Source organism: Sceloporus occidentalis, unplaced genomic scaffold (genome assembly GCF_023333645.1).
Source record: "Sceloporus occidentalis isolate IW3139 unplaced genomic scaffold, rSceOcc1.0.p SCAF_2, whole genome shotgun sequence".
Classification (NCBI taxonomy): domain Eukaryota; kingdom Metazoa; phylum Chordata; class Lepidosauria; order Squamata; family Phrynosomatidae; genus Sceloporus; species Sceloporus occidentalis.
In genome coordinates, this window is record NW_028316982.1 from 26,761,873 (window position 1) to 26,785,801 (window position 23,929).

The 23,929-nt window shown below is 38.7% G+C and overlaps 1 protein-coding gene across 1 annotated transcript in view; it reads left to right on the forward strand.

Annotated features, from left to right (window-relative positions):
- The first annotated feature begins 11,976 nt into the window (after positions 1 to 11,976).
- Positions 11,977 to 23,929, forward strand: part of LOC149318067 (uncharacterized) — a 28,147-nt gene continuing 16,194 nt past the window's right edge. Inside the window, exons 1-10 of the mRNA XM_089507703.1 lie at positions 11,977 to 12,017; positions 14,154 to 14,204; positions 16,212 to 16,241; positions 18,164 to 18,211; positions 18,295 to 18,338; positions 18,447 to 18,496; positions 20,238 to 20,458; positions 20,552 to 20,802; positions 23,054 to 23,185; positions 23,414 to 23,552. Coding sequence (XP_089363829.1) covers positions 20,773 to 20,802; positions 23,054 to 23,185; positions 23,414 to 23,552 — 301 coding nt within the window. The 5' untranslated portion in view covers positions 11,977 to 12,017; positions 14,154 to 14,204; positions 16,212 to 16,241; ... (3 more) ...; positions 20,238 to 20,458; positions 20,552 to 20,772. The remainder of the gene's footprint in view (positions 12,018 to 14,153; positions 14,205 to 16,211; positions 16,242 to 18,163; positions 18,212 to 18,294; positions 18,339 to 18,446; positions 18,497 to 20,237; positions 20,459 to 20,551; positions 20,803 to 23,053; positions 23,186 to 23,413; positions 23,553 to 23,929) is intronic.

The following is a 23,929-nucleotide window of genomic DNA, read 5'->3' on the forward strand; positions in this document are numbered from 1 at the left end:
TCCTCAGATGTGAACATGCATCTGAGGAAGTATGCTCAAGTCTGCTAAAGCTCATGCCACCAGCTTCTTTCTTTCAGCTACTCTCAAATGTGCTACAAGATCCCTTTGCATACTAATCGAATTTGTATTTACTTGTCTCTGGCATGAAGGTGCTGTTGTAAATGTAAACAGTGTTCCTAGCCTACCCACACACACCACATGTATCCAGGGGTAGTTGTGCTGACCATGTAGCAAAGTACAGTAACATCCAAAATCCACATAACATGGATACCTTTATTGGCCAACTAAAATGCACAAAATATGTGCTGCAAACTTTCAAAACTCCATTCCTTCCCCCTGTATGATTTTGAACATTTTTGCCAGATAAAGAAGCCAGTGGAACTTTGAAAGCTTGCATATATTTTGTGTTTTATGGTTGGCCAATAAAGATACCACTTTTTTAAAAAAAATTGGATGTTACATATACTGAGGTCACTCTAGGCCACCCCCTCCCTATTTTTTACGAAAGTTAATATATTTTGGCTTAAGATGAAAGCTGCAGTTCTGTATCCCTTTACTTGGGAGTAAACACTATCAGTAAAGATAAGTGAACTTTTGGCATCTTCCCTCCACTAATAGTGGGCTATTTGCATATTGCTAGAACTACCTGCAGAGAAAATATTTGGACACAGCTTCACTTTGTAGAAGTCAGGAAATGGACCATTAGAAGCAACCATCTTGCTTTTGGCAGCTGTTGGATTAACTACTTGAAATTAACTCCCTCATCCATTCATAGCAAATGTTGTAAGTCTCAGTGAGAAAATAGCAATGAGCAGAGCAAATCTTGGTGTGACATTTCAGTAGCTTTGAATAACACCTAGTGAACTGTGTTTTGCAAGAGATGTTCAAATGTGAGATGAACAAACTACCAAACTGCCTTTTCCCATTCACACAATACAGTTACAGAGATTCCACTTTAATTGCTATGGTTCAATCCCATGAAATATTTAGATCTGCAATTTTAAGAGGGAGATTTACAATTCTCAGCTAGATAGTTGTAGTGCCTGACTAATTAGAAATCCCAGGATTCCATAGGATGTTGCCATGGCAGTGAAAGTGGAATCATAATGCTATAATTGTGTGGCTCTGAGTTTAAGCAACTGAAACAAAGGCGGGTTATAGACCGCCATTAAAGTATGCGCAGAGCGCGTACTAGGGTTAGGGAGGTGCGGTGCTTCCGCACCTCCCTAACCCTAATACGCGCTCCGTGCGTAAAAAATGACGGCGGCCATTCTAGACAGCCGCTGTCATGAGGACGTCACGGCCGCGCCGCCTCTACATGGGGCAGCGTGGACGTGATGTCCTCGCTCCGCGCCAGGGCGCCTAGGGCGCCCTTTGCGCGAACCAGGAAGGAGCTACGTTTCGGAGCTCCTTCCTGGTTTGAGGCGCCGCTTTGCTTCGCTGGGCGCAGCCTTCAGACGGCTGCGCCCAGCGAAGCAAGGGAGAAAGGGGCCAAGCAGCCCCTTTCTCCCACTCCCTGCCGCCACGGGGTGTCCTTGGGGCTTGAAGCCCCAAGGACACCCCTTTTCAGGCTGCGGGGAAGCAGCATTTTGCCGCTTCCCCGCAGCCTGAAAAGCAGCGGATCGGGGCCTCAGCAGCTGCCGTTTTGCCACTGAGGCCCCGATACACCAGGGAAAGGGGCGGGTACAGCCCGCCCCAAATAGGCGGTCTGTAACCCGCCAAAGAATGCTTTCAGAGAGAGATTTCTTAATTAGTGTATTGTAGTAAAATTTGAAATGCATCACGACAACCCCTGTAACAACACTCTGCATAGAGACCCAAAATGTAGGTGGTGGTATTAATCTATATATTTTTAAAAACCAAGTAGCCTTCATATCCATCCCAAACAGGACATTCGTAAGGTAATGGTTCTTGCCCACTCAAGACCAAGGCAAAATATTTTGGATTATTGCAAGGATGGCTAATTACAATATACTATTGTAGGAAAATGGTTCTAAGCTATAGTGTGGATTGCATCTACATTTAGAAGAGGGGCACAAAGGGGTGGCAGTGGAAGATTAACGGGATGAATTTTGCAGCGTATGTGCAGCCCAGCATGGTTAAAATGTCAATGTATTTTGATAAGAACATAAGCCATCAAGGCAAATGGGACAGCACTCAATGTCAAGAGGACACACTTTGCTGTCAGAGAACCTCAAACCTAAGCCTGAACGCCATTGGTAACACCATTACTATAGTAGACCCATGGAAATGATTGTTAAATAGTGAGTCAGTATGTATGTAAAATCAGTTGATTCAATGGTTCTACTCTGGTTGGGACTAACAATAGAATTCAGGCCTTAATTACCTAGGATATTCACTCTTAAGAATTAGTAGGATAGGTAACACGGCCCAAAAAGGGCGGTCTGCTGGTGTCTTGCTTTGCTGTGCGAGGGAGCCGCAGCGGACAAACTACGCAGCTCCCTCACGCAGCAAAAAGGACCTGCAAAAAGTGGCTCCTTCTTGCGGCGCCATAAAGACGTCACAGTGTGCCAATGGCACACTTGTGACATCTTTATGATGCCAGGACATGCGGACGCTAAGCGTCCGTCACGTCAGAATGGCAATGCCTGTGTAGACAGGGTGTGCCGTTTTACTGCTGCCAGTATGTACTAGGCTAACCCTACTTAGGGAGCGTCTGAATGGTGCACACTCCCTAACCCTACTGCTGCTGCCACCATGCTACATTTTGCTGGTCTGTAACCCGCCCCAGTGTTCTCCAGATGTTTTGGCCTGACCATGATGGCTGACTGTAGACGGAGTTCCAAAATTCCGGAGGGCTTTAGGTTGTTTGTTTTTCTCCCTTCTTCCTAGACATGCTATCTAAACTTCATTTTGGGTTCTTTGCTATTGCATCAGGATCCAGAAAACTGGTTTGTGCAAATGTCATTTATCATTCAACCATGATCCAAAACCATAGTTAGCATTACTTGGTGGCAATATCACACTATCGTTTGCTGATAGTTTAGGGTGTTTAGAAATTATGGTGTGTATGTGTGCATGTAGTCATAGGAGAAACAGTTTGGATGTCATTTCAGAAGTAAAAGTATAGTAAGTTGTGGGAATAAATTATTCAGTGATAAAAAGATGAATACATTATATTTTTGAAAGGTTGATTAGCGAAGTATCTATTCAGAGAGAATTATTTCTGGAAAAAGGTCCAAATTAATTATTTTGTGAGATAAAATAACATATGTCTCAGCAATTTTTTTTTAATTAACAGCATATTGGGATGGATTTTTATTACATCTCTTCTGGACATAGTTTCCACATAAAGCAAATAATAAGATGCTAACAAAGTAAATAATGACATTTTGCCATGCTGGTTGGCGATTGTAGTTTAACCCATCTGGAGTATACCAAGTTGGCAAAGGGACAGGTTTATGGGCATTTTAATTATGGAGGAAGAAGTTAATCCTTGACAGTTAAAACAGTGCAAATAGGTTTAACTCTGAAATGCTTCCATAATTTGAGCTGTATCCCCCCACAACATACTTATGACAAGGCTTCTAACTCTTCCCTACACTGAAAAGGATTTGAAACTTACGGTACTCTTTCTTTCATGTTAATAATCCTCATAAAATCATTAGATAGAGACTTTAAAAAATTGCATGAGTCAAAATGTTGCTCACAATGTGTCTCATAATCCTTAAAGACTGACAGCTTTTGTCTGAAACCATATATTACAGCATTGCCTCATTTACTCTGAAATACAGGTAGCAACTTTAGTCAGCCTTAAGAAAACTGCCAAAGAATCTGTGAAATCTTAATGGGAAACAAATTTATAGGAGTATTAGGTTTCATTGACCAGGGTTTGCCTTACCAAACTCATAAAGAGTACTTGAACTTGGTAGAATTTATACAGTATGCATAAAATTGGAATGCAGGAAAACAGTTTTGTAAAACATATAATGAATATTATATTTCATGAACTGATAAAAGTTAGAAGTGACTTAATATCACTTAATGTCTACTCAAAAGTAAGCTCCAGTGAGTTCAGTGAAACATACTTTCAGATAGGAGCATATAGACCTGTTGCCCAAATGTTTCACATAAGCTTTCATGTTAGATGTGAAAGAGATTACAACCTACTGTTATACAGTTATCAAGAGTATAATATTTCTAAGTCAATAGCATCCTTTTTTCTTCTTCAGAGGTTATGGATAGATAAGATAGAATACATGTACATAAATAATGAACTGACATTTATATTAATGACAAGGAAAAACAATTTTTTCTTATTTGGAACAAAATTTTTTATCAGAATTAATTGGTAAAAATGTGGAATAATACAGATATATTGATATTAAGATATATATGAACTGAGAAAAAAGAGAGCTTAAATGTCATATATAAATAGCAGAAAGTGATAAATAAGAGAAAAGGAACTAGAAAAAACATTGGGAGAGAAGTGATAATGAATTGTAATTAGAAAAGGACATCCAAAATCAAATTCTACATGGGGAAAGCTAAATTGGAAGATTTATTTTTGGTTTAATGTGGTTTTTGTTGTTTAGTAACATTTATAATTTTATATAAAACACATACACACACACACACACATAGAGAGAGAGGGGGGTTATGGACAGATTTATGCCTTGAAAAATGCTATTGTTACAAGTAGATGCATGTGTTGCAATGTTGTCGTGTTTTTTGCTCTTTTGTTAAAATATAAACAACAACAACAAAAAAGAAATGGTATGAAAATGAAGTGTAAGAAAGATGGTGTTTACATTCTTTATGACTTGTTCAGTTGTTATCTCATAGGAGCAGTTACCTTAAAACAGTACAGACAAGTTGATTGGAAGCAAAGAAAAACAAACAAACAAAAACATCAAAGGCTTGTGCCACGTTAAAGAATAACAAATATATTATAAATTAAGCATTCATGGCCTATAACCTATTTCATCAGATGCATGAAGTGTTTTCCAGAATTTTAGACACATTGTGTACATATGCACCCAATTGCAGGTAGTTTCATAGACTATGAAGCCAGAAATTAAATGCAGAAAATGGAGAAACTAACTTCCAGCCCTACAGTCTATTTGCACTGTATATATGCCCCAAAGTCTAGAATATTTTACTTCATTACTTTTGGAAATACTTACAAAGGAAAAACGAGTAGATAAGGCTTTCCACTGCCTCTCCCAAATCATTTGCCTCATGATTTAAATAGCAAAATATATGTTCCACTTGGTGGTGTCTGGTGACTTCCATATACAAAGGGATTTTGTAGCACCTTTGAGATTAACTGTGCAAAAAAGCTGTACCATAAGCATTCATAGACTCGGTCTACTTTCTCAGATGATTTTCATGTTGTTGGAGCAATGAATTCATGCTGGGTTATAGTTCAAACTTTAAATGACCTAGCCAAGGTGATGAAATTGGTCCCCCAGGCTGGTTCATCTTAAAGTTATAATTTGAAACCTGCAACAGTTTCATCATCACACTAACATGGATGACACCAGCTTTCACTGATCTCACTCACTTACTGTGCTAATAGTATACCCACTAAGTTTTCATTCCTTGCATTCAACATGGTGATTGAATCATGTTTCTAAAGCATTGTGTTTCTTGATGTTGTTCCTCTGAAACTTTTTACAACTGGGAACCCATGTGACTCCACTATTTTTGTATGAGCCTTCAAAAGGATATGGGTGAATGTTGTATTTAAAACAATTATTAATACACTCTGGATCAGCATTGTATAACTAATGTGTGACTTCTCTACTGTAGGAGTGAAACCAAACATTCAAATACAGTCTGAATATAATCTGTCAAACACTCTCAGTCTTAGGTTGAGTGATTACATGTTCATGTACATTCTGGACTATTTGGTGCTATGTAACTCTTTCCTATAGAGTGGTGTAGTGGTTTGAGTGTTGAACTACAACCCTGGAGACCAGAGTTCAAACCCCTGCTTGGCCATGGAAATTTACTGGGTGATCTTAGGCAAGTCACACTCTATCCGTCTTATAGGAAGGCAAAGGCAAAAGGCAAACCCCCTCTGAACAAATCTTGCTTAGTAAACCCTGTTATAGGTTCACGTTTGCTGTTTTTTGCCTTCAAGTCATTTCTGATTTATGGACACCCTAAAGCAAACACACAGCACACAACAGAACAACATAACAACAAACTCATTCCTCCATTTTTTTTCTAACCGAACTGGAGTTGCACATTGATTTTCCACTTAGCAAGAGCAACACAAAGCCTCATATTGATCTTGCTAAGTTCTGAGTCCCTGGTAGCAAAGAGTTTTTTGTTAAAGAGAGAGAAAGTAAGAATCTACACATCTAATATCCTAAACAAATGTCACATTCATAGCCTTTGCAGTTAATCTATGACACCATAGTTTTATGAGACAGACAACACAAAAATGGTTCAGTTTTATAAATGAATGCATTCATCTGCTTTATCAGATTTATTATATCAATAGAATTAATGCTTTAAGTTATGTATTAACAAAAACATTCACAATTCATTGTTTTGTTTTTTAGTGAATCTGATGCATCTTTGGAAGACAAAGGTATTTAATGTTTAAAGCTTACAATTTTAAAATAGATTTGTTTTTAAAGTATCAATAAATTTATTGAAATAGTAGTAGATCTAGTACTAGGAGAGCAGAATTAATGCTGTAACGAAGTTCATGATTTTGAAATGTTCATTTTGTTTATCTAACTTTTTATCAATGCTGTTCCTTTTGCAAAATTGTGTTAACTTGTAGGACGATTGTAGGACAGAGTGAACAGCTTCCAGAGATCTTGGGGCCTCACATGTTCTCTCAAGTTCCACAGATGACATGTGAGGTTCTCAGACCTCTGGAAGTTGCCCATCCCTTTCCTACAATCATCCTACAAAGTAACTTCCACCCATTCTCACAGTTTCAGTTTCAGCACCTGAGGGCTTTTTTCACTATGTTTCCCCCCACAACCAATATGTATTTTAAGCCCCTGGAGGGGTGCTTTTTTCAAAATAAAAATTTACATGCATCATGTAAATGTCATGCCCCTGAAGCTGCTGGAACCTGTTTTATTTGGCCCATCTGTTTCAGGCCAGAGAGGCCATAATGGTATTTTCAGGATGAAAAAATAATTGCTGAGGGAAGGTAGGGAGATGTGTGTCCCTGGGTCTCCACTTTACCCACTCTTGTTGTAGAAACTTTGCTTTATCTGTCGTGTCACCTCTGTTTTTTTCCAGCTACATTTTTACTGGCCTAATATAAAAACTTAGACAATTTGGGACTAGTTTGTCTGTATGGGTATCTTTAAGCATACAAGACTGAACATAAAAGCCAGCATCTGCTCTATAGTCCACAAGTGGGAGCTGTGAGATTGCAAGTACCAGGGACAGGGCTTCAAGTTTTTGGAATGCCTTGCACATAAAGTGCATGTAGTTCCCACTTTGCTGACTCTGAAGAGGGTTTTAGACATTTACTTATTCCAGTCTGCATATGATTAATTTTAGTGCTGTGCTTTTAATTCAGGTTTTATCTCCTGGTATTGTATTTGATATCTTATTTTAAATTTTAAGTACTGCATATTATTTTAGGGTGTGGCTATATATTTTGCATTTTTAAAATTGAATATTTTATTTGTTATATTACAATAACATAAACAAACAATACAAAAATAACAAAAGGCCTTGAAGAGCCATATAAAAGCTGTGCAGAATAACAATCTGGGTAGAGGTGGTATCAGTACCAAGATGCTAAAATTGTCACTCAAGCTTTGCTGGTTGGTAGGTTCAGAGTTAGAGTTTCCTTCCAAAGGGTAATCTGGTGGGCAGGAGGTCTGATTATATTTTGCATTGTTAAAATTCTTTTGTAGTTTACCTTACGAGTGCTTTTACCCTGAAAATATATAAATCTATATGTATGTGACCTCTGCCTTTCAATATATTTGAACATAAGCAGTACTACTGAAAGATATTACTTTAGAACAGGGATAGGCAACTTTGGCGCATTATAGACGGGCCTAAGAGGCGCCGTCCTTGCACCATGATTACCCGCGAGGGGCGGCGCTTCCGGATGCGCCTTGCCCCTTGCACGTAACTGATACGTCAAGATAGCAGCGCCCTATACAGATGGGCGCCACCATCTTGACGTAGCGGACGCTCTGCGTCCGCACGTCCCAACCCAGAAGAGATGTCGTGAGTGCACGCTTTGGCACATGCGATGTCTCTTCCGGGTTGCCGGAAGGAGCGTGATTTTCGCGCTCCTTTTTTGCAGCGCGGAGGAGTCGCGCGGTTTGACTGCTGCGGCTCCTCCACGCTGCAACCGGCAGCGGCCTGAGACCGCCCCTTTTGGGTGGTCTGTAATGGGCCATAAGTTAGATCTGGAGGCTAATTTTTCCCTGAACCTGCTCTGGGTTACACCACTACCTCCCACCAAAACTGGACTGACCAGAACTCCATGGCTTTAGATTTTTTTCAGCTACATTTTCTTTAAAACAATGAGTACTTGGGCTTCTGGAAAGTTATTGCAAGTGCAGTTTTCCTTATTTAAAGCAAGTTTTTTTTAGAAGGGGGGATAATTTGGCTTAGAAACCACAGAATGGGCAGAACCCACATATAGCCCTGGGCTATGTACTGCCCATCCTTGTCCAAGAAAAAATATTTCTTATGTCCAAATGGTTGTTTTTAGGAATTACGTGTCTCATTATTGCAAGCAGCAACATTGTAAGCCCAGAGACTGGATTCTCCCCCATCCGTATATTTTATTCCCAGAGCTCCATCCCTGCTGCCTTGCAGAGGGAAGGAAATCTTGGTTTTGATTCAGATTTTTTTCTTTTCATTCAGACACTTCCTGAGAATAACTTATCTCCAGATACTTTTGGTAGGACAAAAGGGGAAGGGAGGATAATTTTAGCAAATTTATGTCCCCTGCAATCCCCATCTGTACCTCTCATGCTGTTCCAGTCAGTTCCTAAACCATTCAGAGCAGATTTTCAGGCACCTGAAAGGGGAGATGAATGGTAGAAACAAAATCGTCTCCTTTTCTTCCACTTTCATGGAACCGTGGACTCATGGAACTAAGGCACTGCAAAGGCCATCTCATCCAACTTTCTGCCATGCAGGAATAGGCACCTAAAGCACTCTGAGGAATGGCTCCACAGCCCCTGTTTAAAGACCAGTTTAAATAATAATAATAATAATAATAATACTTTTTTTTTGGTTTAAGCGTTGGACTATGACTTTGGAGAGCAGAGTTTGAATCTTCTCTTGGCCATGGGAACCCACTGGGTGACCTAGAGCAAGTCTCAGTGTCAGAGGAAGACAAAGTCAAAGCCCTCTCTGAAGAAACTTGCCAAGAAAACTCCATTATAGGTTTGCCTTATGGTTGCCATAAGCTGGAAACTATGTGAAGGCACACAACAATGGCAACAATGGCAGCTTGTATCCACCATGTCAGTGAATCCTTTCTAGGATCTAGGGGCAAAACAGACTGCCCCTTTGTGCTGTGGTCTGGGCGGCTTCAGAGCATGGAGTTTTGACACTGCACACTCTGAAGCTGCCTGGAAGTTGGCTTTATGCTGCCTGGTTGCCTACACTTGGGTCGGCTTCTGGGCACTCTGATGGTGTGGTGTTTAGACTCCGCACACCGCAGGAGCACAGTAAAGCTGCGGCAGGGCAGGAAAAGCTGGTTTTTTACCGGTGCAAGAAGGAATAACAATTTATATTTGCTGTGGCCCCAATCTGGCCTTCTCAGGGATGGCTTCATGCCTCCACTTCCAGGTGGTCTGTTTTGTCCCTAAATCTGAATATTTAAATAGCTACTCATGGTGAAGAACCAGTTTTGAAAATGTTTTTGGTCCCCTAGGTATCTCATTTAAAGTATGAATTAAAACAGGGAGTGGATTTTCTACCCCCACTCACATGGAAGCACCCAAAACACCAGCACCATCTTGTTAAAAAGCCTACTGATTTAAATTGCTTCCTTCTGTTACTCCCTCTGATTGACTTATTTTTCTCTCTTTCCGTGGTCTTCTGTATTTGAATGCAGAGACAGGTCTTATACCAGGTCAGTCTGTTTGCCCATCTAGTACAGTATCATCGACTGTGGCTCAATGCTGATCTCCAGGATCTCAGCCAATGATGTTTTCCATCATCTGCTACCTGATCACAGTGGGAACTACTGCAAATCCTAAAGTAGTATGAAGTTTTAAAGTAGCATATTATGGTCACTGACTGTGCTATTTATTCACCCCACTTCCTCACAAGTGTACCTTTCTTAGTTACTGAAATAGAAATTTCTAATAGATTTTCAAGCTTTCTATATAGTGTAATGGCCTGCTATTACTACTGCTGCTACTACTACTACTAATATAGTGGCTTAAAAATTACAAAAGTTGAAAAAAAAAAATTAAAACCATACGCCATAAATCCCCAATCTCCCAGCACAACACTTAGCAAGATCCAGGATGATTTTTAGGTGAGAAAGGCTTTATAAAATCACTCATCAAATGCCTGTCTAAACAGAAAAGTCTTTACTTGTCTGAAAAGAAAGCAGGGCAGGTGTCAGTCTAATTTCTTTGGGAAGGGAGTTCCAGAGCCTGGGGGTAGTGATTTAGGAGGTCCTTTCCTGTGTTCCCACCAGATGCACTTCTCCAGTCGATCTCAGAGCACTGTCTGGTTTATAAGGGAGAATATAGTTCTTCAAATAACCTGAACCTGAGCCATATAGGGCTTTATAGGTCACAACCAACATTTTGATTTGCACTTGGAAATAGACTGTCAGCTAATGCAGCTATTGAAACAAAGGAATTGTGTGTTTTCTGTAACCATCCTCAGTTAGCAGTCTGGCTGCATCTTTTTAGAACAGTTTAAATTTCCAAACACTCTTCAAAGGCAGACCTATGTAGAGTGCATTACAGTAATTCAACTGGAATGTAACTAAAGTGTGTGTCACTATGGCCAGATCTGATGTTTGAAGGAATGGAGCTGATGTACAAACTTTAACTGTGGAAATGCACTGCTGGCCACTGCTGAAATCTGAATGTCTAAGCTGAGAGTTGAGTCCAAGAGCACACCCAATTTGTGAACTTGTGTCTTTAGGCTGAGCGTAACCCTATCGAGCACAGACTGAATACCTATTCCCTATTAATAATTAAGGTTATAGTAGGTCACCTTGAGCAAGTCACATGTTCTCAGGGAAAGGGAATAGCAAACCTCCTCTAAACAAATCTTGCCAAGAAAACCCCATGATAGATTTACTTTAGGTTTCTAGAAGTTGGAAATACTTTTTTATATTCCTTATTTATTTGTGCATGCAGTACTTTCTCATATGATTATTGTTAACAAGCTGATTTGAGATGGCTCTGGCATATTGGTCTGAAGGACTGCTGTGGCATGAAGACTGATTGCACTGTGATAGCTAAAGACTTGCTTGAATCGCATGGTAGTTTGCTGATTTATCTCCTTTGTGCTACCCATGCTTAATGTTATTATATATTACTAGATATCTTAGCACCACAGATTTTTTGAACTACAGCTCCAACAATCTTAGTGGCCATACTGGCTGGGGCATTATGGTCCAAGAAAGGACATGCCCAAACTTGGATTATGCCAGTGACCAGTGCCATACAGTGTTGGGATTTTGATCAAGTAATGGAATCACATGGTATGGATTACAAAGATATAGCTGTGTTAGTCTGTAGAATTAGTATGTAGAGAGATCTTGTAGCAAATGCACCTGAGGATGTAGACTAAAGTCTATGAAAGCTCATACTGCCAACTTCTTTCATTTAGTCTCAAAGGTGCTACAAGATCACTCTGCATATGGATTGCAGCTATTCGTAGTCTTACATAGTTTGCCTACAAGCCTACCTGTGTTCTTAGCTTCATTTGTAGTCCATTACACCTCAGTGAGATATAATATTTTAATGAAAAACTGAATATTTAATTCCTAACTGGTATTCTTCCTCCCCCTGCCTCCATAGATAGATGCAGGTCTAAAGATAAGGATGAAGACAATTCATTGGGTAAATATTATCTTATTTTTAAAAAAAAATTACAGTAAAAAATAGAAATAAAAGAATGTGGTTTTTGATTTGGAATGTCACCTCTTGGTTGTGATTCAATTTTGGACTATCAAATTTTGTTTTGTTTTATTTTCTGATTTAGGAGTTGTTTATATCATCCTTCCCAAATTGAGCTGAGTGAGGATGATGTGAATTGTAATCAAACACACCCTGGAGGCACCTGATTGGGCAAGTTAAGGCCTTCAGGGTTTTTTCAGGAATTTTGTTAGATGGAACCATGTTTCTAACAGGATAGAATCAAAGTACCAGGAACAGAAGGTGCTGTTCTGTAAATTCTTGATCAAGAGCTACTGGGAAGATTTCTTTTTACAGTGTACCACCAGGGGTTTTAAAGCATACGTACCAAACTAAAATGATGCTTAATGTATCAGTAGGAGCCACATCAAGTTATTTCCCCCTACTTTTGATTTTTTAAAATCCAGCAGAATCAAAATACAATTGGTCCATGCACTCAGATTTTGTATTGTTTAACAACTTGACTATATATGATAGTGCTTAAGCAGAGTTTTGGGTGAGATGTTGAAAATTTTGAAGATAGTGTGATGCATTGTTGATGTAATGAATAAAGGTTATCTATCTTTGAAAAGGTCATGTATGATATATCCTTTTATTATCTTCTCATTGTATGTGAACTAATGGCTGATGGAGAAGTCATATCAAGTTAAAAATAAAATTAATAAGTGTTCTGCTCCCTGGTGTTCCAGATTGCATAATATACAGAAAGGAGCCTTCACACTTTCCTCTCCAGCTACAATCCTTTTTAAAACTGCCCACCTGTATATCATTAGCTGTAAAGGAACCTCCCACTTATGCAGAGAGCAGTGCAATTATTGTTGTGATTATGGCTAATACGTTCTTCCCAATGGCTCAGAACATTTATTTATTTGGAATACAACTCCCATATGCTTGCAACCAGTATGATCAACAACCAATCAGATTAGCAGGATCTTGGATTTATCCAAGCAAGTAACTTTTTGAAGCTATGATTCATACCAGTTGCTTGATTGGTGGTTCTCAAGTGTATGAATATGAATATATGTCAATGTGAAGCATTCTTTGTAATGGTAAGTTATGTTGATGGAACTTATCTCATATATGTGACTGACTGTTTTGCTAATCCCAGATAAAACAGACAAAAGAAAAGAATGAGACCTAATTCACTGAACTAACAAAAGGTAAACAGAAAGTTAGGATATGAATATAAAATGTGCGTGTGTATGTAAAGGTATATAACACACATAATAAATCATTAAAATAATCAACTTAACTACACAGTCCAAACTATAAACAACAGTATGGGAGAAGGTCCATAAGTCATAAATTATTTATTGAAGACAAAAACATGGCCCAAGGTCTCATCTGATTCTTCGGTTAAACAGAAGTTAGATCTGCTTCGGCTAGCAGGCTTCATCACTGTCCGATGAAAACTGTATGTTGGCCAGTATTTTCTCCAGCCAGAAAGTAACACTAGAGTATAGATTTATACTAAATAAAAATGCTTCTTCACAGAGGCTGTTGGGAGTGAAGGAGAAGAGGCAGTTTTATTTTATATAAATCTATACTCTAATGTTGTCTTCTGCCTGGGGGAAGTATTGGACAACATATGATTTTCATTGGCCACTGCTAGTTGAAATATATCTGGCTTCTGTTTGAATGAAGGATTGAATGAGACCTTGGAAATTTTTTTCATTCAACAAATAGGATCTATCTGTGTGTTGACTCAGCATTCAAAAGTTGATTGAATAGGTATACTGTAGTTGGGACTAACCAGCAGGTTGGCAGGCTATGAATTTTAGAGGGTCCAGAAAGCTTAGACAATGAGGCTGTAGAAAGTCTTATGCAAGTTTGTGCAGATGGAGGAACTTTGCAGATGGGATCACGTATCCCATGTACTGTACTGCTGTTCCACTAAGCTGGAAACAACCATTCCATAAGTGGCCAAAACATCCTGCTAGTCACTAGAGCACTTTATACTCTATTCTGTGGCATCACCTATACTTTTTAAAAAATTAGATGCACTGTTTTTCAACTATTATTTAAATATTTCCAGGACTAACACATTTTTGTTTTGCAAAGGTAACAACAGTTCTGAAAGTGATTCGGAAAGCAGCTCTGAAAGTGATTCTGGTCAGTATTTATATTACATCATGTCCTATATATTGACAGTGAACTCATTTTCTGAGTGTTGACCCTTTGTAACCAAAATGGCATCAGCTACGCACAATAGGATTGGGGCATCTCTAAGATTCACAGAAGTACCCTCCAGAAGCATCCACAGAAGTGGATCACAGAATGCCAGAGCTTGGGTAAGTTACTTTTAGGGACTAGAACAGAGAGATGGCTACTGGTTTCTATGTCAGGGTGGTGGTGAATCCATTCTAGGTTATAGGCTGTAAACGCACTGCAGAAATCATGCAGTTTGACACCACTTTAATTGCCATGGCTCAATGCTATGGAATTCTGGGAAATGTAGTTTTGTGAGACATTTAGCTTTCTCTGTCAGAGAGTTCTGGTGCCACAACAAACTATAATTCCTAGAATTCCATAGCATTAAGTAATTGCAGTGAAAGTGGTGTCAAATTGGATTGTTTCTGCAGCGTGGATGCATTCCTAGTCTAAATTTAAAAAGAGCTATCTAATGTGTGGGCCCTATTCCCTAAACTGGTTCTGCAGCTTGGATACTTCCTTTAAAGCTGGCATAAAAATACAGAGTGGATTCACTGCTCAATTGACATGTAAGCCACCACTGACATTCCTAGGCTGGTTGAAGAATTTGGGGAATTATCATCCTAAAACATAACATTTCCAAGCTATATGGAATTCTGAATTTCTGCAAATAGGGATGTTCTGGAACGTAGGATGGCTGGCTGACTGGCTAGATGCTGGAAAAGAGCATCCCATATAGCAGTGATGGCAAACCTTTTGGGGGTCATGTGCTGGGGGCAGGGCTTTTGCCCTCCTGAGGCAGGCCTACGTGCTGGGGGTGGGGCTTCCAGGACAGGACTTCTCCCCTCACCCTTTCCCTAGCCTCCAGCTGTCTCTGAGAGAAAGCTAGAAGCTGGGGAGGGTTCGGGAGGGGGGGCAACGGATGCTCCTCCTCCTGCCCTTCCCCCGGCCACCAGCTGTCTCTGAGAGACAGCTGGGGGTCAGGAATGGTCCGTGAAGAGGAGGAGGATTGGGCATGTGCCTGGTCCTCCTCTTCCTGGACCTTTCCTCACCCCCAGGTGGTCCTTTGGAGGGATCTGGGGGTCAAGAAGGGCCTGTGGGGAGGAGGAGGAGTGGGCACGCGCCCGGTCCTCCTCCTCCTGGTCCTTTCCTGACTCTCAACTGTCAATCTGGAGACAGCTGGAGACTGGGAAAGGTCTCTTTGGGGGAGCAACTGGCACACACTGGTCACTCTCCTCCCCCTCCCTTTTCACGGCCTCCAGTTGACTCGGAGAGGCAGCTGAAGTCTGGTAGAAGTCCAGGAGGAGGAACCAAAGGTGCACGCCTATGGCTCCTTCTCCCTTGCGTCATTTTTCAGCTTCCAGCTGTCTCAGACAGACAGCTGGAGGTTGAGAGACAGCATGGGAAATAGCACGGAGGAGAAAGAGGCACATGTATTCCCGTTCCTCCTCCCTGGCCCGTGCCGTGTGAAATAAGGCACCTGTGGCATGCATGCCAGAAGTTTGCCACCATGGCCATATATTAGCATTTTATCTTGCAGACCCCATTCATTTACTGCCTCTTCTCTTTTGAAGGTATTTATGCAACTTCAAATATCAAAACAACAATAAAGCCAGCTGTTTCCTCTACATAAGGAGATTCCTTTGCTCCTTTTCCTCTGTGTATGTGGCTTCTGTGGTTCTTTATGGGTTAAGAACATAAAAAAAATCTTGTATCTTAAAAATAATGCTTGTTAAAATGAGACTGTGTGAGGTTGCTAGTCATGGCAACAACAGGCCATAAACATGCTTGGAAATTGGCAGCAAAAGTGGCAAAACAGGATGGGCAGGAAATTAATGAGAGGAAATGGTTGTTGTCACTGAGCAGCAAATATATTTTGGTGTATATTTGTTACTATCCTATACCAACTTGTTTTTTTTTTTAAACAAATCAACATTAGTTCCAACAATAAAATCTTTCCCTTTACAGATACCAATGAGGCAGATGCAGAGGAACCAAGTTAGTGCTCTGAATTTTATTATCCCTAATTGATTTTCTTTCAGGGGAGCTGTAAGAAAAAGTTTGCAAAGACAGTTGGAAAGGTACATTTGTGTAGCTAAACAGAATGAGACAGAACAAGTTTAAAAACAGTTGTATGACCATTACTGACAATGCATTAAGTTTCAAAGATTTGTTCAGAGGGGTTTGCTACTGCTTTCTTCTGAGGCCATGAAAGTATGACCTGCCCAAGGTTTCCATGGGTTTCCATGGCTGATTGGGGATTTGAACCCTGGTCTCCAGAGTCATACTCCAGTGCTTAAATCTATCCTTAAACCAAATGTTGTGTCTCTATAATTTAAACCACAAAGCACAGGAAATTAAGAATGGTCTCCAAAGAAGCAAAACACTCCAAGCAAGGACAAAACAACAACAAAACCAAAACCAAATCCTTAAGTGAAAAACAACAATCTAGACATGATTATCAACAAAGTATTAATAGGGCAGAAGGTAATACTATAAAGAGCAGAGGAAATGCACAGCAATAGAAGCCTGTAAGCAATACAGTATTATAATATATAAGAACTTATAAAGACAATGAAAAATAAATGAGGGATAATATTAATGATTATTACTACAGTTGGGCCACCATATCCACAGATTCTGTATCCATGGATTTAACCATCCAAGTCTTGAAAATATTTCCCGGTCAAATAATTCATAAAAACAAAACTTGATTTTGCCATTTTATATAAGGGCCATCATTTTACTATTCTGCTGTATATAATGGAATTTGAGTATTCATGGAACTTGAGTGTCCATGTATGTCCATGGGGATGTTCTGGAACCAAACCACATAGTAAGAGCCCATTGTGTTATCATAATAGTTAAATAATTAGGTCAAAGTCTTCAGGATTACCAGGTCCTGGGGATGACAACAGGGCCAGGGGTTGCTTCCATGCTTTCCTTATAAGCTTCCCAAAGAGTATCTGCCAGGTTTAGAAAGAGATTGCTGATGTAATTGGGCATTTGGTTGTGCCGAAAAGGGCTTTTATTTCTTAAGTGTAAAAATTTATCAAACATCCTTTCCTACAAATATGAGTTTATATGAAATTTGCTTAGTGGGATGCAGTGCAGATTAGACCTAAATTAGGTCTGAATGTGGATGAACATCCTGACTGAAGTCCCATAGATTTTAAAAGGAAGTAAGTGCAACTAATAGAGGGTTGGACCTAGCTGTAATCATTCTTAAACCAGACTCAGTGAGATCAGTTGCACAACTTTATAGTGCACACCTTAAAAGTACTTTCCAGATCATGAAACTGTGGTCTAAAAGGGCAACCATATTAGCATGAGTCATTACGTTAACATTTAAAAGATATTAACATTAATATTAGTTTAGATTTTGAGGTTAACATGTTAATGATATGTTTTCTTTAATTTTTATTTGTTTTTTTAAAATAGAGAAATGATCCAATCCTTCCAAGTGACTCTAAAATGAAAATAATGCTTGTGACGTAATGAATAAACATTATGCACATTAGCATTAACATTAGACCATGAAAAATACCATTATTCCATTGCCATTACCTGGTAGTGAATTCAGGAAGTTAATTATATGTTGTAAGGAGTAGCTTTTAATCTTATAATATATTATGAAAGCTGAACACTGATATTAGGGAAGTATTAGCTTCATTTTTATTGCAAAAGCTGCTATAATAGTTTATGTAAAACTGTTATGAAGAACAGAAATTTGCCTGGAATGATGGTAGATGTAGCACACACTGTACAATAAATACAAAGCACAAAATGAAAGAATAAATGTGAAAACAAAAACAAAAAGTCTCTCACCTCAACATGCCATCTGTAGATATCTGTGGAAACTGTTGATTTGGATCATGATGAATAATGACACATACGAGCAAATTAATTTTTTTTTACAGATGAGGATCTTGAAAAGAAAGAACCACAGTTAGTTTGTGTTGAATCAGGTACAATGTTTTTCTTGTTTGTTTCATTAATTCAATAATATTCATTTGAAAAAAAACTTACCTCTTTCTGTGGTTCAATTTAGAGGTGAACATCCAGCAACACTGTGAACAATGCAAGATCCGACAAGTAGGTTTTAAAAATTGAGTCAGGGCTTTGTGTTGATTGCTGTTTCATAAATACAACACCAACAGCTTACTAATTTGTTTTTCATTTCTTTAAACAAAAATATTAAAGGGGCAACAAGAACAAGTAACCCCAAGAAGACTGTCTAGAGGACAACTCTGGTAGGTTTTGTTCAATATGATTGGTAAATGATGACTGAGAAATATTTGTGGAATGTATGCACACATAACTGCTCATGTACATATGCATGTTTTGGTACAATAGGAGAAGCAGAAATACAGAATGGGGCATTCTCTTTGAGTTCTGTGTTTTCACCTACATAGTTCCAAATCATCTGGGTAGGAACTGAAGGGGATTTATAGTTTTTTGTGGGTTTTTTGGGCTATGGGCCATGTTCCAGAAAAGTTTCTTCCTGACGTTTCGCCAGCATCTGTGGCTGGCATCTTCAGAGAATGCTTGTCTGGAAAGGACTTGGGTATATAAAATGTGTGACCTGGAAAGGCAGGAGTGAATTTGCATTAGCAACAAAAACAATATACATGCAAATTCACTCCTGCCTTTCCAGGTCACACATTTTATATACCCAAGTCCTTTCCAGACAAACATTCTCTGAAGATGCCAGCCACAGATGCTGTCGAAACGTCAGAAAGAAACTTTTCTGGAACATGGCCACATAGCCCAAAAAAACCCACAAAAAACTATGGATGCCGGCCATGAAAGGTTTCGACTTTACATGAAGAGGATTTCTTTCTTTTTAAAAACCCTGATAGCTAATTGAACTCAGCTGTTTATTTGACGCAGCACCCAGTGGACTCCGGCTTGGAAGCACAGGGTTCTACACCGAACTAGCAATTAAATCAATTTTACATAGAATTGTTACAAAACCATGCACTTGAAACAAATGAATAATGAAAGGCTAGGACATACATACATAGAAAGTCACCAATAAGGAGGAAACATAGGGGTGAAAGACTTGGGAGTGGGCCATGCAGACAGCAGGGTTCCGACCCACTTCTAGATGGACTCAGGCTGCTCTTTTGTGCTCATCTGCTCTGTTCCACAGCTTTCAAACTATGTGCATTACACTTGTTCTTTGTATCTTATTTTAGTGTTCTAGCTGTTACCTTCTCAGTAGAATATATCAAGATATTTTGGAACATGGCTCAGAATGTTTTGTACATGTTTAACTTAATGTAAAATCACTAGGAGCATTTTTTGTATCTAAAGAAATTGTTTTTCTCAAGATATCTATATTTCATTTAGGCCTGATGATTATTTTCTAACTTTTTCTTGTTAGGACAGCATTAAAGAGGAATTTTAAAGCTAATTCATTAACATTAACATTAACATTAACAATTAACATAATTGATTACAGTAATTATTACAATAACAGAATTTATTATAATAATATTTAATAATGCACTAGTAACATTTTGTAATTATCCTCAAAAGTTAGAATGTCTTTAAAAAAAGCAAACAATGTCCACCTTATGCAGTAAATTAAAATGAAAGGAAATGAAATGGTACACAACCCATTAATGAAATTATAATTTTTTAAAAAATATTGGTAATTTTTGTAACAACTTAGAGGTAAAAATATTTTTTTCTGTTAATTTCCAGGCTTTTCCTCTGCCTCATCTTTTAGGAAGTGTGCTTACAAGTGGATTAGTATGAGAGAGGTGAAGTCAGGCTAACTTCTTTGTTTTTAGAAGTGGTTTTCTTAAATTCAGACAGGGAAAGTTTAAAAAAGGAACCAGTTTTCTATGGACAGGAAAAACAGCGATAGCAATGTCAGTGTGCCATTTACTCATATGTACTTTGAATGGTAAAGAAGTGTAGAGGCAAGAAGAAAAATAATATAGCATGTGCTGAAGGATAATATTTAATGTGTCTCCTATGTAGGTTGAAGTTGGATGGTGAAGGAGTTTATCAGTGCACCATCACAGGGTTGATCTTTGAAGTAACCAAAGCTGCTATAATTAAATATTCCCTTTTGTCTTGGACCAAATATGCTGGATATATTAAGGAACCCTGGATTATTGTGGGTCCAATATTTGATATCAAATGTACAACACCGTCTGTTCTTACTTCCATTCAGTTTCCACATACTCTTTGCCTTAATGGTAAGGATTTTTCAATGAATTGATATATATTTATATATCTATGTACTAGGGCACATTTTCTGAAAGCACTAATGTTCTGATATTTTTCTGCAGACCATTTAACTGATGTAACCTTCAATGTGTTCCACTTCAAAAATAATGGTCCAGAATTTGAATGTTCTGTTGATCACTCAGCCACACACATCAAGTGGAATGTGAGCTCATTGTCTCCTGTTGGACCAGTAATTGAGAAATATGATCCAGTGTATTACCATGGTGTTGTCATTTTATACAAAGTTGTCAGTAACCTACCTTCCTTGGAATTCCGTGTGTATATGGCTAGTAATAACAGCTCAGTTATAAAGGTAAGGTCAAGATTTTGCTGACATCTTCCTTGACAATATAAATATAAAATACCTTATTTTATATATAAAATAAATACCTTCTACTGTGGTGCTTCCTTCTGTTGTAGTGTCTGCTAGAGTCACCAGCTGTTAAGGCAAACAAACAAGTAAATTTAGCATGTAATTGAGGCACAGTAGCAGTTTAGATGGTAGGATCTGCAGATGCCTATGGGCAGAGCCCACAAAAAACCTGTTCATTTACAGTAGGGTGTTTAGTACATGGCCCGCAGTGACCTCCACCCAGTTGTGCAGTTTCACTACCTACCACTGTCAAATTTGATGCTGCATCACCAAATTTTATTAGTTCTATGGCAAAAATGGAGAGTTAAATGTTTTTCTTTTGAAATTAGGGAGCATGCACCTTGCTTTAAATTAAAATTGTGCTCAAAGAAGACACACAGTAGGGTGGGTCCATTTTAAAACAAGGTGCATGCTTCCAGTGTATTGTGTTGAAAAGGAGAGCACCGACTTTCCACATTTTTTTGCTATTGTGTAGCTGAACTTCAGTGGTGTGGCACTGTAGGATTTGGAGTTAGATGAGATGTGCAGATATTGTGTGGCCCTCATATTAAGATTTACAACTTGAATACATGTATCCTGCTATCATTTATGCATGTTGTTAGCTCTCTGGAGGTTAATGCAAACTAAATGAGTTAGCCTATATGTTGACATCCAAGTCAGAAATAACAGCTCAAATATGTGTTAAGAGCTAAACCACACATGGATTATGCAGTCCACCCCCCCACCACCACCCCCCACCCCCAATTTCACATGGATCCTGGGCAGGAAGACTCACTTTCCTTCTCTCTTGCTCTATGGAGATTATCAGTTGGGGTAATGGTCCTCACATGAAGATTATCAGATAGATGTCGTGATTATACTGTGATTATCCCATCAGTGAAAAGGAATTGTCCTGTCATTTACCTCCATTTCTTAATAATGGGATAACCTGTTAATACTGAAGTGATGGGATAATTCTTCTTTATTGGCGGGATAATCACGGGATAAGCACCATGTGTCTCATAATCTTTGTGTAATTACACAATAAGGATGGGAGCATGGTACTTCGCTCCTGTCCTTCTGTCATTACAGCCCCCTGTCTGATAATCTCCTATGTCTCTTCCCATGCATGGTTAGAACAAATGTGGTCTGACCTACTGTTATGTTGCACTTGAAGCACAGACATGCTGCTTTTGTGTCCATTTCTCTTAGATGAGCAACTGAAGAACAGTTAGGCAAGCCTTGGTTTAGTGGCAGTGTTGGCAAAGTAAATTTGAACTTTTGTGGTCTCTTCTTGCTCTCTGTAAGCTGGAACAGCTTACCACAGTATGATTAATAATAATAAGAATGAGAAGGTTTGGTTTACAAAGAAAGAGCACAACAGTTGGTAGTAGTGTGCCTTCAAGTCATTTTCAACTTACGATGATGCTGAGGAGAACTTATCACAGGGTTTTCTTGGCGAAGTTTGTTCAGAGAGATATGTGCTATTGCCTTCCTTCAAGGCTGAAAACATGTGACTTGCCCAAGGCCACTCAGGCTGAGAAGGGATTCGAAACTTGTCTCCTACTCAGACCACTATACCATGCTGCCTCTCATTACTGTGCATACTTGTATGTAGTTCTAAGCATCCCTTTGCCCTCAACACATGGCCAAAATCATCAAATAAGAAATGTTAACCAAATTACTGAGAAAAAAAGCCTAACAAGGGGGAAAAACTGGTTTTTCATGCTCTTGCCCACGAAATGATAGCCCAGATCTGCAAGGCCTGAGCAAGACATACAGTTTTCGAGTAGATTGACAGTTATATTGCATCTAGCCTGAACAATATTAAGAGCTCCAGGATCTATGATATTCAAATAACCAGTCTGTACACTACTTTTAATACATGTACTTGGTGCTCCTGATTTTATTAAGGCACACGTCTTACTAAATGTTCTTGGAATCAGAATTTAGTGGAGTGATCCACTAGCCACAGAAACAATACACTTCATATATTAGTCTGCTGTTCATCTGAGCCTGCACTTTGTGAAACACAAAGGGTTAGATCCCAATAGATTTGCAATGATTGAATTTGAGAGACTGGATGAAGAGAAAGATGAATCCCACTTTCCCAATAGACTTTAAAACTTGCTATACAGATAAACTCACATCAAGGTATAGTACTTCTTTGGTTGGTCAATCAGAATTAAAATAGTGTTGTTTTTAATTTTAGGATGTGTCAAAATCTGTGAAACGTTCTCCTAATACATTCATTAAAATTGAGAAACCCCCTTGTCATAAATTACTCCAAGGTGGAAAGAAATACAGATTACTTAGTGATCCAGAAGTTGATATAACCCCTGAGGTATGTTCTTCACTCTACTACAGTTGTCTTGTCAACAAGTGTGTCATTTTGTGAAAGACAATATTTTTTACAATTTTCATAGCTGCTTTTAAGACAGATGTTACTGTTACTGATTCCTGGCATTTTAATAAAAGTCAGTGCTCTTACATAGAGAAAGGTGTGCCATGAAATCAAGCTCTGCTTTGACACTTGAAATAGATTTTTAATTCTTTGATTTCAACTTTCTAGGAAATTGAGTTTGGTGATCACTCTTCCCTAGCAGAGAAACCATTTTTTGAGGTATATGTGGAACAGCCAGTGGAACTTACATTATCTTTAGTGGACTTGGAATCTGAAGAAACTGTATGGAAAGCAAAGCTAAGAGAAAGTAAGATTCCCTTAGGCAGAACTTAGTGTACCAAAAGTGCACTTAAACCCTACTGATTTACTTGGGATGCAATTAGCATTATTCAGTAAAAAACTATAGTCAACATCAAACTGCTTTTTGAACTCAGGGTGAGTTTAAACAATGGTGGTGGTGGGGAACTGAGGGGTGGTTTTGTGGGGAACAGTCCTTCAAAAATGTAAATACCTCCATAGAATATAATTTGTAATCTTTGTGTCATTATGTTTGAATTTAATATTTATTTTTAATCATAACAAATTAAATAAATAAAATTTTAGTGGAAGGGATATTATTTTTAAATGCTTTAGATAGACAGTATTTTAAATAAAAGAAATAACTGTGAAATTAGAGGTTGTTTT